The sequence below is a fragment of the Pelecanus crispus genome, chromosome 1, assembly GCF_030463565.1.
Source record: "Pelecanus crispus isolate bPelCri1 chromosome 1, bPelCri1.pri, whole genome shotgun sequence".
Classification (NCBI taxonomy): Eukaryota; Metazoa; Chordata; class Aves; order Pelecaniformes; family Pelecanidae; genus Pelecanus; species Pelecanus crispus.
In genome coordinates, this window is record NC_134643.1 from 207,877,869 (window position 1) to 207,891,453 (window position 13,585).

General features: G+C 45.5%; 1 protein-coding gene across 7 annotated transcripts in view; it reads left to right on the forward strand.

Moving 5' to 3' along the window:
- Nucleotides 1-5,391, forward strand: part of RDX (radixin) — a 52,270-nt gene extending 46,879 nt beyond the window's left edge. For 3 of the 7 annotated variants that reach the window (XR_012831792.1, XR_012831793.1, XR_012831794.1), the window contains exons 16-18: nucleotides 148-307; nucleotides 967-1,048; nucleotides 4,687-4,726. Coding sequence is in view for 2 of the 7 variants with exons in the window: in XM_075724183.1 (XP_075580298.1) it covers nucleotides 4,687-4,723 (37 nt within the window). In the remaining 5 variants the exon portion in view is untranslated. Of the gene's footprint in view, nucleotides 1-147; nucleotides 517-966; nucleotides 1,049-4,686 lie in introns of those variants that run through there. The other 4 variants (XM_075724183.1, XM_075724199.1, XM_075724176.1 and 1 more) reach the window with 3 other exon arrangements.
- The last annotated feature ends 8,194 nt before the right edge of the window (nucleotides 5,392-13,585 follow it).

Sequence of the window (13,585 nt, forward strand, 5' to 3'; positions counted from 1 at the left end):
GGGAAAGATAGATTATGCCCACATAGCTCATATTTTAGGGAAAGACAAAGTTAGCAAAGGGAAGTAGAGCATTTGGAATTGCTGGGATTCCATTAGGTGTTTATATTGGCTTTTGTAAATAATGTGTCGGCGTGTTTCTGTTCACAGCAGTAGGCTTTAGGCAGCAGAAGAAACGAGGGGAGATGGAAATGCACATCAAAGGAGGCGGCCTGGTTGGTGCAAATATTCCTAATGCACGTGTGCGTAAGAATTAATGTTCCCTGTGCTCTGGATAAGTGGATCAGGTGAAAAGAGATCATGCTCAGAGGTAGGACAATTGCATTGCTGCTTTTTGCTTGTTTAAGGTTTTCTTTGCTTTTAAACTACCATAGTTAGACAAGAGGAGTTGCCATTATCTGAATATTTAACTGAAGACTTTTAGAAAGCCTGCTGCCCAGCACTAAAAGGTCTTGGAGTTCTTAAGGCCATGTGTACCCTGACTGGCCTCTATTACAGCTTGTTAATTTCAGCAGAAGACATCTTCTGTGGTCTGATAATTTTGCCTTAGAGCATTTCTGCCTTGCCAAGACGAGAGTTGTGTACGTGCATGGTTCCAGCTGCCCCATTGCTTGTTCCAGCAATGTGAAGCCCATGTGTCCCCATATGAAACAGTAATCGCGTGACAGGCTCCATGAGCACATATGCTGAACTCCGCGGGATCTCATATCAAGGCTACAGCTCCCTGTGGCCTCAGCTTTCACGCTTCTTAATCACCCTTGATTTCTTCATTAAACTTGACTTCTTTATTTAACTTCTTAATCTATAACTTCTATAATGGTCGACTAAACTGAGCTTCCAGTAAATGGTTGATGTGGCAAATGTTTTCCTAAAATACATTATACTGATGAGTTGAAATAGTCTAGCTTTACTTTTATTTAAACATCACTTCTGATTAATTAATAATCTCTATGAATATGGTAATTGCAGTCATATTGCCAGAGAGAGATTCATTTCCATCGGGGCTGAAGCTGAAAACTTTTCTGCCAAGTGCACTTCAATCTTCAACAAAGTAAGTTGAGAATGCGTAGGTAACATCCAGAATACACAGACCAGTCTATCCTGCTGCTGTCTTTATTACTGGGAGCAAATTCATTTATGTTTGAGTGAGCAGATTCACTGTTTAGGGATTTGGGACAGGACAGCAAGCTTGTTCACACATCAGAAAAATTTCTAAAAATGATAAGAAATCTTCATATCACTAATGTGCACTTCTGCTCTGTTTCCTGTAATTGATAGATTTTCTTCAGTCTAATTCACACGTTGAATTCTTGGATCTCTTCTCTTGCGAACGGTGTTTCAGGCATCTATCTCTCTGCTCAGTGCCAGTTGTCGTACTTCTCTGTACCATTTGAAAACACAGCTCTTCCTCTTTCTTTTGCATTTGGGATCTTATAGTGTTGTTTTCAACGAAGCCAGCTAACTCATCATATTTAAATTTAGAACTGTTACTGCTACTCTTGGAACAATCTCTGGATTAATTTTGGCTACATGTTCTCCCATCAGGCATGCATGGTATATACCACCTTATAGAAGAAGTAACTTTACTGACTAGTTAATTGCTAGTAGCATTCTGGAGAACAGAAGATGTCAGACAACAAGTATGTTAATGTATGCAGAAAACCAGGGAAGATCTGAATCACAGTGTTTATACCCACGAGGTTCAACTTTGAGCCTAGCCCTAGTCACGCGCACAAGGGAGTGTGTGGGAGAGAAATTCTGTGCTTTCGTTGTGTAGCTTATCTGTCTGGCGGGACTATGCAAGAGAAAGTGCTGGACCAGGATGGTTATGCCCGCTCAAACAGCAGAGCACTCGGGCACAATTGCATGGTGCTGTGGCTTTGCTTTTCTGCACAACAGTTGTCCTGGATGTAGAAATACTAAAAAAAAAAAAAAAAAAAACCCAAGTAGTTGACTTTTTCCTGTGGATCCTTATTTAGAAGAGTTATGGTTATATTCCTGCCTGGCTTCAAACCTTGTCTGCAGGTCACCCTGGTAAAAGCCGAAGTCCTCTATAGCATAAGCGCAGATATCTTTGAGGAGTTATCCATCCACCTGCGCCGACTTTAAGAAGCAGTGGCAGGTGTTGGGGGGGAAGGCTCTCTTCCCTGTCTCTCTTCATTTTAATATGGGGCTATGAAAATAAATTCTGGAGAACCTTCTTTCTAAGAAGGTGGCCCTTTTCATACGTGTTTCTCCCAGCCTTTGAACTGGTTCTTACTTCTCACCTTGCTTTACTGCTGTTGTGGGTTTTGGTTTTGTTTGTTTTTGTTTTTTTTTTTTCTTTTGGTCCTTGCTAGTATGTCATGCCATTTATTTAATCTGAAGAATAGATTTCAGTTTAGATCATTGAGAGACTTAGTGCAATTAAATAACTTTGTTTCAGTATGAGAATGCAAATTAAGACAGGGAAGGAAGATGTTGCATAATTATTAGTTTAAAAATGTTGTGGGGGAAAGAAGTTTAAGCCCTAAGATTACTGAAAGAAATTAATTGCATTAGCCGACTACTCAGACTACAGGGTGAAAACAAGAGGCAGGCAGCTATGTATGGCAAGGTAGACTTTTTCTCAAACTAAATTTATGGTAGCAAAGTACTTTGGTAAAATTCACCAGGCTTTTTATTTATTTATTTATTGACATTTGCTGGATTCTTTAGAGAGCACTGGAGAAGAGAATACCATATATTTCTTTCTTCAGTCATATTTCCTTTAATTACTTCTGTTGTGGCTTATTCTATCAATTTAAGAGTAAAAGTGCCTTTTTCCTCCCCAGTGATTTTGTAAAATTGTGTTTTGCCTATGGCACTGCAACTAGCTTTGCAGTCTGGAGCTTAATGGATGAAACTATTTTCTGAGGGAAAGTTGTATAATTAGCTTTGCATTTAACTGAGCTTGATAATTTATACATATACACACACACACACACGTATGTATACATAGCATGTTTAAACTGGAGATTTGTAATACAGTGTGTGGCATCAGGCCTCGTAATGGCTGCATTAAAGTGAAATGCACAAGTTGCTACTTATATAAACTTTGATCTTGAATAGTTTTAGAAGTCAAGCTTTTTAAAGCTAACTGTGTTTAAGAAATTATTTTAAAAATATTACAGCATGCAGAGTGCGTTATGATTCGGTTCTGTCCTTGATATCAAGATCAGATCTATTTAACTGCATGTTTGTTTTTATCCTCCTGCAAAAGCCAGTGGTTTCTGGGGATCCCTTAGTACCAGGGAGCATTTCACTGGTTTCAGTGGTACCTTCCCAGTTCTACGGTTTCACTCGCTGCCAGAAGCCTGTTTCTCCTCTCTTTCACCTCTGGCCAGGAATTGCTGTCAGACTTTTAAAACACCAGAGTGGTTTTAGTACTTCTAAATCTTAACCGCACGTCTTACTTGCTTATGCTCAAACCCTGGAAGTTCCCACTGCCTTTCTGTGCCAGAAAATGATTTGTGTGGGAAACAGGCTGTGGTATAAAATTTGGCATGATGTTCCTACGTGTTACGTGCTGTAGCTGCACTCGTAAACGTAAAAAAGTGCCATTGAGGGCTTCTTACTTTTGAATAGCAGCTCATTCCCTGTGCTTACTGAATGACAAAGAGAATGTGGTGATTAAGTCTTTTTCCTGATTCCTTTTGAATAAAATTCTGATTTATTAATACTTACAGCTGAAGTGTTTCTTTAAAACAATCGGAATGAGAGGTTCGCACTATAGGAAGGCTGAATTTAAAATACTGGTTATTCTTTGCCTATTCACAATATAATATATTTAAGGAAGTCATTTTCTAAAAGGTAAACATTTTTCAAGCCACTTCAACAATGAATTTTCATAAAAATCAACATGGAAAATATACATTTTTGAAATGTATCTTCAGTCAAGTAAATTTGACATGTAAAGATTTCCACCAGAGAACTTTAAACTTTAGGAGAGAAATAAATTTGAGAGATATTCTTTATGCTGTCCTCACCTCTTCTCCAAAAGGCTTGTGCAAGGCAACAAACTGAATAAACTAAACCCCAGAGCTCATACAGCAAACGACATGTGCTGTGCTAAGAAGAGGAGATGTCTGAAATCATATTGGCTGTGATTGAACGTTCTACAAATATGTCCTATATTTGGTGTATTTATGCACAAGGCATCTTAATTCGGCCACCTTTGGGAACAGTTTTAACACAGTCTTACCTACGTCGTACCCAGCGCTGGTTTGCGTCATCTGCATTAGCAAATTAGTCCTTTAGAAGTACTTCCTGGGTGGATTTTAGGTTAGGTTCTTTATAATGCTAAAATTTGCCTTCAAAACTGTACTGGTATGTGCAAGAATTTGACTCTGGCATAGAAGAGTCATTAAAGAGAATTGGACCTGCTCTTCAAGCTGAAAGTCAATGAAGATGGGTTCTGGGTGTCCTTGGGGGACCTTGGCCACAAGAACCACATGTTTCTTAAATCATTCTTTTCTGGTGCTCCCTCATTCTGCTGGCATCTTGAACAAAACTCAGTTGGAAATTAAATTCAGGAATTGGATACTTTTCAGAATAGTTACAGGGAGTAAAGTATGGCTCTTGTGATGTTGCTGCATAATTCTATTTATTGTTTTTGTTTAGTATCCTTTTGCTAAATCTCCTTGATCTCTCTGTGTCTTTTTTGTGCAGGTTACAAAAGTACGATCTCTTGCAGTCCTTAGGATAGGAACAAGGTAAAGATCAGCAGAAGACCTGGGGTCTGCCAAGGCCTGCCATTGTGCTTCTGTAAATCTGGACAGTATACAGCGCTTTAATCAGGTGCTGCCTGGTCCATGAAGAGTTTTCTGGAAGGACCAGGAAGTGCTGTTACGACATTTTGTTAATGTTTGGTTCTTTCATGGTCTCTCTAAATCTTTCCTTTGTTGTCTTTTCCCGGGAGAAAATTAGCTTTTTGAAGTACTTAAGCTGTCGTTTTTCCCAGAAAAACAGGAAATAATACTAATACGTTAATCTTTAACATGTAATGGGACGTGTTAGAGTGAACAGTGATGTGACCCTTCAAAGTGCTCGCAGATCTTGTAGGCTTTGCCCACAAAATGATGTAGCGTGGGAAGCATGACTCTATATCCAGCCTGGATCAAGTGAAGTAAGAGTAGATACTTTCCAAGTTTTATTGGTTTTCTACACAATTTCTAATAGCCTTGATGATACATGAATAGCGTCAAATAATTTTCTAATGTAAAACTCCCAATTTAATATGTCTGTACATACATTTCCGGTGTAAGCACCCGTTGCTACCTGCCTTTTTGTACGCTATTAGAATGTGCATACTGTGTATACGTAACCGCATTGAATTGTGCACCCTGCACAAAAGCCTGAATAAATGGGTTTTAATGTTAATCCAAAGAATCACTATTCATTTGATAATCGGTGTTGTTTATTGCTAGACTATACCTTTTTTTTCTTTTTTTTCCATTTCTCTGAGAAGTTTAATTCATTTTGTGACACCAATCCAAAGTGGAGTTTCCAGGTATACATCTTGTCCTGTGATCAGATAAGCCACGGGAGGCTGGATTTGCAAAGAATGGATTGTTCTTGGAGGAAAAGATGGGAGCTGGTAATTAAGGCAGCTGGTAATTGAGTAGATGGATGCCTGAATTACTGCCGAATTCAGCTAGCATCCCCTGGGAATACACCAAACCTTGGAAACTTTTCTGCTCCTCACGGTGCCTTCCTGCGCAATGGCCTCCTGCATTGGGAACTGTGCAGGTAGATCCGTCGGAGGACTTTGACGGCCACTGTTTCGGATTGAAGCCTTGCAGCACGGGTCCAAAATCATTAGCTGATAACTGCCCAACGAGGGAACCGCCTCGGTGCTCTGCAAGGCTCCTGCTGAAGCAGGATGCTTGGTGCTCGCTGCTGTGCCTCCCGCCGGCGGGAGCAGCCCTCCGACTTGGCCGACGGCGGTGGGGCTGTGTGCAGGGGGCTCTCCATCCTTGGCGGGGTTTGGGGTGACATCCCCCACCCCTCGGGGACTGCGGGTGGGCAGGGCGGGCTGTGGGTCATTGCCAGCCTCCTGCTGAAACCCTGCGGAGCTGGGGGGCTGCGCAGAAGGAAGCCTCCCCCCACCTCTAACTGGTGGTGGGTGACACCAGGGCACCATCAGTTGAAGAAAGACCCTGGCTCAGCTCTTCGTGGGCAAGGTTTGGGTTCAGGACCCCAAGAGGAACACAAAATCCAGAGCTGTGGGATTTCAGGGGCTGCTTTGCACATCTAGACCAGCTCCGGTGCCTTGGGACCGGCTTGCTCAGCACTCAGATGATTCTTTTTAAAACTGTTTCTGCAGCCTGCCTCTCTCTCTCTGTGTGACCCGTGGGGGGGGTTAGAGATGTTCCTGGAGCTCAGGGGAACCGAGGCATGGTGGCCTCCATGAATTTTATCTCTAGCCAGGTTTTACAGTGTTTCTGCAATAACTGCAACTTGAAGCAGCCTTTTCCAAGACTGTTTACTTTGGGTTTCTAACTGTAAAACGTAGTAAGACCCTTTCATGCAGATACATCTTCAGGACAACTGCAAAATGTTCCCAAGGTTTTTATTTATCCTTGTGCTGCCTTTGCTGACGTCTGCCTACGATGCTTTTTGGCTTCTGCCGTCAGAGTTGAAGTTCTCTGGTGGATGCCCTGCAGAGAGGGAATTGTGCGAGACGAAGGGTGATGCACCTTAGCAGCCAGATTTAAAATACAAACCTGAACAAAAGTGATTTTGATGTAACAAAAGCTTTGGGCTCTTTTTCTCTGCTGGTCATAGCTTTGTTCAAAATGTAGCTGCTCGGACACAGCCGTAACAGGTCAGATCGGCTGCTCCTCAGCTGGAGCGTGGAGGTTCACCCCCACTGCCGGTGGCTGGCAGGAGCTGGTGTGGGGAGGGGTGGCAGCTGGTGGACCCAGCCTGGGGACATCGCCGCCTCCGCTGCAGCAGCCGCTTTGTGTAAGCCTTGATGGCTGAAAATTGGCACCGTCTTCCGTGCGGGGTGACAGTCGTGCCTATGGGAAGACCACAGGAGGTTTCTCAGTCACCCCGGGGGGGGACAGGATTTTGCCCTGGTGAGGAGGTTGTTGTTGAAATAGCAGATTGGTATTTACCTGTAGGTAAAGATCTGTCTGAAGTACTGTTGTAGCAGAATTGTATGATGAAAGATGCTGTCCTGCAGGGAGGGGAAGTGTGAATTCAATCATGCCTGTGAATACCCAGCATGAAAGAGCAGCGCCTGGTCTGTAAAGCAGAAAGCGACTTGATCACCACGCGAAGTGGTGTTTTCCTTCCTTGTCCGCTCACCTCTCGCCTCCGCGCTATTTCCACTTGGTGGCTGGCCAGCAGCTTTGCTGGTCCTTGCAGGAGTTCATCGTGGGTCTTTCCTCTGATTTCACAAGGGGTCTTTGCATTTGTGGCCGCAGCAGGGTCTGGATTTGAACGCAGCTGGGCTACAGCCGGCCAGGGCCAGGCGGGCACGGGGTGGCTGGGGAGCAGACACCTTGCGTCTCGGGGCTCGGCTGCCCCAACTGCAGAGGGCAATATCATAAACTTATGTACATTTGGGGTTTTTTTCCTCCCAGTTCTGCTGCTGCTTTGCTTTCCATAGTTGATGTGCGCTGGCAAGTTAGCCAATGAAAGCCTGCATGCCTCCCCAGCCCCAGCAGCCTCCTATGGCAGCACTTGCTGGCCCTCAGCAGGGGTGGGGTGGGGTGGGTGTGGCAGTAGCCCACTAAATTAGTTTTAAATGTCAAAAGAATAGGGTGGGGTGAACAAGTTAAATTTCATTAAAATTCTGATCCTGGTTTTTTGCCCCCTTTCCTGGCAGCACGTGGCACACGAACGCTTTCCTTTTTTATCATGCTGACATTTTCCTTTCTCTGAAATAATTCTCTAGACGTAGCCCGTGCAATCACAAGCAGCTCTGCAGCGTCCTGTGCGCATGGAGTTTCAGCATTAATTAAATCACTTCATCACAGAAGGAGCCAAGGGAAACTCATTTCTTCTTGTATAAAATAAATCAATAAACAAACACATCATCATCCCTCTCTGCAGTTCCTGGGGCATGCATCTGCCTCCGTGGCCATGGTGACCATGATGAGACCAGGGCAGAGCCTCAACCCCCGAATGCTGGGGACAAGTTAGGGCTGAGGGCTGCTGTGGTCTGCAACCCGCCCCCCCTCCAAGCCCAGTTAACTGGGCTGAGCCCCAGCAGGTCCGTGGTTACAGCCAGTCTGCAAATATGTGGCTCATCCCGGAGTCACCGGCAACTGCTGGAGCAGCAAGAGGTGCTGCTGTGGTCTGTGAGATGGCTGCAGCAGGGGAGCAGGTAGGAAAATGCACCGAGAAGGGGAGTTTTGCTACTGAATTCAGTTCTGTTTTTTCCCCCCGAGGAGGAAAAAAACCACATTTCTATTTCTGAAATTGGCAAAATATAAATTAAAATCCAGGTTTGTGCGTGCCTGAAAACTTTGTATAGGTGGACGAAAAGCAAATTCCTTTCTCCCTGCCCCCCAAGCACCCCTGGCAAGACCCCAGTGCAGTTTTCCCCTTCTCAGGCCACTTCCCCAGGGGTGGAGTGTCAGGTCACCCCGGCCACCACCCCAGCTCCAGTTCCAGGGCACAATCGGGGATCTCTGTAAGGCGAGCCCAGCCAACGTAAGGGACCTGCCTGGCAAATGGCTATTGCCAGCTCCTTATCCCCCACTCTCCTCTTGCTTACACCTCACCTGCCTCATGTAAATGGATAGTGGTGTTTAATTTCTGTTGTACCTACCTGCTGCTCTTGGCAAGTTCAGCTGTGAGGGGGAAGAAGGAGAAAAAAGCCCAGCCCTTTCTCTGGAGGCCATTAAACAGAGAGACAGCAGGAGCGCCTTCTGCACACCTACCACGGGGGGCTCCCATGTGTGTCCCAGCACCTGGCTGTTGGCCATGGTGGGAGAAGGGCAGCCCTGCTCCTCAACCCACCCCCTGGTCCTGCACTGCAGGGCTCCAGTCTCCTATGAGCTGGTTTTAGGCAGGCCTTCCTCAGCCTGGAGCTTTTCCCAGGCTCTCCTTGGAGAGGCTTATGGGGCTGCATACATCCCCAGGGAGGGGCAGAGAAACGCAGGGCAGCAGCTCCTTCCTGGTGGTGGCTGTAGGACCCCGGGAACCTGCCATGCAATTGGGAACGTACAGTGAAACAGGGTGTGCAACAAACCTGATCGGTGGAGGATATTTCAACAATATTCAACAGGTTGCTGCTTCTGCCATGCTAGGGGTCTCAGGAGTGGGTCCTGGGGCTACTGAACACAGTCCTCTGTCATTACACTGAAGGGCAGGATGAGGGTGGCATTTAATGCATGCACTCCTAACATGCCCAGTTCCTTGCCAGCTTTTCTCTACAGTCACAGCAAACTTTTGCAGCAAAGGGGACAGTTTGTGCGCTGCAGCAGAAAATCTCACATACGTTTCTTCAGCGCAGAATGAGCTCAAAGAGCCTGCGAGGCTAGAGGACACTGTCCAGAGCACCCAAAGTGATGCTTTCTCCTGCTTGGAAATGGTCTCACAAGGAGCATCCCTGTGCGGCTGTACAACAGCCTCCCTTGTAGCTCCTCTGGGCAAGGTCATGCTGGTTGTCTAGTTCAGGTTTCTGCTCCAGGATGGCTGACAGAGCACCTTCATCTCCAATGTAATAACACTTCAACCTGCATCAGGAGCCACTGTGATGCCTGTCAAGATCACATGGGCTCTCGCTCAAGCCATCACAAGAGAAATTTGTAACCTGGTAACACGTTCTCCAAGCCTGCATTGCGTGATGCAGGCAAGCAGAGCCTTCTGGGACTTAAAGACTTGACTGAATTGGAGACACTCACTTTCCTTGATCAGCCCAAGGGAGAAATCAGAGCTATGGAGAAGAGGCCTTGGGCAGTGGTATGACCACCATTCAAAGAGACCAAACCAGATTAAACAAGCACCAGCAGCTCAGGGTCTTGAGGAAAAAAAAAAAAAAAAAAGGCTGGATTTGGTGTTCTTGAAGCAATTTCATAAAATGAAATCCAGTCTGTGCCAGCAAGCCACCTATGAAGAAAAAAGCATGTCAGGGACATGCCGAATCATGCAGCTTTGCAACTCCTCTGAATTATCCAGTGTATCGGTTTCCTCAAAAAATGAGCATGGCTCTGGTAGTGGTTGTGAGGGCTTGCTGAAGAGAAGAGTTACATCTGGGAATACTGATGTTTAAAGCAATCCCTCGGTCAAGATCAGCTGCAGCATGTCTACTGCACTTCCCTCGGTGTTTTACCACTGATGAGCATACTGTATGGAACAGAGTGGGGGGATCTTTGCTTCCACGTGCTGCAGTGGGCTGAATCCAGCATCACAACCATAAACTTAAGCAATGAGTTCAGTAATTAAGCAATTTTTAGGGCACTTGTGGCTGAAAGCTGGCTGGAAGCTGCGCTCTGGGGGTGCTTGGCCCCCTCACAGGTGAGACCACCATGGTGCTCACCCAGCACCCCTTGCCAGGTACCAACCCCCAGCTCAAGAGCTGGAGCATCCTGTGGTCAAGAGTCAAACAGGGAAGTGAGCAGTGCAACCAGGGAAGCAGCAACTATCTTTCAGAAAATAAACAAACTTCAGTGTGCTAAACAACTAAGTAACAAAGAAGTTATAACCTGTTCCATTAGATCTTGTACTGGGCTTATGACCTAAGCCTGGTGACATCTCAGGCCCCGTTATCTCTTGCTCTTTGTGGGGCCAACAAGCTGATGGTTACAGTCAGGCTGCGGGCACCTGCCCAACCCTACCTTTTGCTCCTCAGCTCTCTGGATTTACAGCTCTCAGCTTTGGAGCAGCTCAGCTTCAATACATAGAATCATAGAATCATAGAATTGTTTAGGTTGGAAAGGACCTTTAAGATCATCCAGTCCAACCATTAACCTACACTATCAAGCCCACCTAAACCAATCAAGGGTAGACTAGACTAAACCATATCCCGAAGTGCCACATCTACCCATTTTTTGAACACTTCCAGGGATGGGGACTCCACCACCTCTCTGGGCAGCCTGTTCCAATGCTTGACCACCCTTTCCGTAAAGAAATTTTTCCTAATTTCCAGCCTAAACCTCCCCTTGCACAGTTTGAGCCCATTTCCTCTCGTACTATCGCTAGCTACTTGGGAGAAGAGCCCAACACCCACCTCACTACCCCCTCCTTTCAGGTACTTGTAGAGAGCGATAAGGTCTCCCCTCAGCCTCCTCTTCTCCAGGCTAAACAACCTCAGTTCCCTCAGCCGTTCCTCATAAGACTTGTTCTCCAGACCCTTCACCAGCCTTGTTGCCCTTCTCTGGACACGCTCCAGCACCTCAATGTCTTTCTTGTAGTGAGGGGCCCAAAACTGGACATCTCCCACCTGCAGTTTGCTTCTGCATCTGAAATGTGTGAAATGTTTGGGTTTTTTTTTTTTTTCCTCCTCCGTTATCCTTAAGCAATGCCTTTGAGGGCAGAATGACTTGCAGGAAAAGCAACCCATCTTCTCCTTAACCCATCTGGGTGGAGGCTGCAGGTCAAGCAGAGTGGGACAAGGCCCTGAGACATGTGTGGGGGTCTTCAGACACCTCTGTTCAGTCTGATAAATACAGTAGAAGTGATTTGCAGCTCTGAGGCCATAAAGTTGTGCTTTGGGGGATGGAGCCCTCCAAAATTGCATTTTCTCGCCAGGTGAATAATATGGTACTATTCTAAAAAGCATAAGGGAAAGTGTGCAGAGGATGCTATTTAATTTCCTCATCTACTGCAAACAGAAGATTTCTGGATCTATCATGCAGAGCCACACTGCAAATGCTTTAGGGAGACTTCAAGCAGCTGGCCAAAGAAACCGACTGCGCTGCGCAGATCAGCAGTCAAGGAAACCTCACCTCAGGCCATCGATCCATCTCTTCTCGCTCGAGATGTGATCATCCACCCCGAGCCCTCTCTCTGTTTATATACGCGCTCTTTGCTCAAGCTCCAAGCATCAATTTACTGAAAAGTGGCTATGACAATTCAAACAGCACTTTAGAAAAAATGGCATATTTGCACGCGGCGAGTGTGAAGGCTCAACTGAACTGAAGGCGATGGGAGTGTCTGGGCCAGCAGTGCCCCAGCGTACCGCAGCTTGACTTCTGACAAGGCAACAGAGGTGCTCAGAGTCCAGCAGCAGATTGGAAAAATACAATGCAAGCACAAACTACGCTAGAAACCAAGCAACCTCACACTAGGGCTTGCAAAGGAAGCAGAACCTGAAGCCCAGCAGCATATCAGCAGTGGCACGGGCAGCACAGGTTGTTCCTGGAATGGGACCACTTCACCCTGCGAGCCGGGGAAGTGCTTCCTGCCCCTCGTATTACACACATGCAGCTTCCTATTGCCCCTCTGCTCCACTGCCAATGCGATCAGTCATGGTTCACGCACACAATGATGAGTTTTGAGACCAGCGTCCCCGGAGGTACGTCGCTGTAATATTTCCACCCAGCTGCTGAGGAGGGACCTTTACGTTTCACTCCAGCGCCTCTGTTTGCCCTGAAAGGAGGCACAGGCACATCATGCTCAGGCTGGATACAGTAAAACAGCAGATGTTCGCAGCTGTGCAAAGCATTTGCATTAAGCAAATTAGCAGTGGTCACAACTGACGAAGGGCAACACTATGCTTTTTTTTAGGCCAGCTGCTCATTCCATTTGCATTCGTACCACCCCGCTTCACTCCTTGTTGCAGGGCTGGCAGGCTGCTCCTGCGCCTGCACATTGGGCTGGAGAGGGAAGGAAAAGGGGTCCCGGCCAGTTTGGCATGCGGACCCTAGCCAGGCAACGCAATCTGGCAAAAAACCAATTCAACAGCTCCATGTATTTTGAATAGTCATTTTATCACAGCTTATAGCAGCTTCTGCTTTGTCTTTGCATTCGTCAGATAACTACTCTAAATTCTGTTCCAAATTCTATTCCATTTATCCCGCAATATTCTGAGCTAGGCCACTAATAATTATGCAATGAAAGATGAACAGATGTGTAGCAGTACTTGAAAGGAGAGCAGGTCCACTGGCACAAAGTCTCCATCCAAATTCTGCTACCGAATAACTGACATTGCTATTTAACCCCGAGTTTTAGTCTTTTCAGTAAGCAAAATGAGGGAAAAGCACCTACTAAATATGAATTAGTGAATTAAAAATGAACTGATAATCTATAATAATTTTTTATGTTTGAAATTATCTGTTTAAATTTACTCAGAGTGAGCAGTTTTGATGTGCAGGTAGGAACACAAAGCTGTCTATAACTCACTGCTACTTTCTTTGCAGCTCTCGAGAGTATTTTTTTTATGAAACAAAAACAACCCATCAATGAGGAAAATGGATCTTTATTTTTTTTTTTCTCTAAAAGCAGAATCCACATACATGGTTTTTGTATGGTTTAGAAGGTGGTTTTAAGATGTGAATAGTCACATCACAGAAATAATACAGAACAACTGGTGAAGGAACGAAAAGCCAGTTTGACAGTTGCTTTATCAAGTAGTCCGAACATTATTTTTAACTAATGTTTTTGCCGG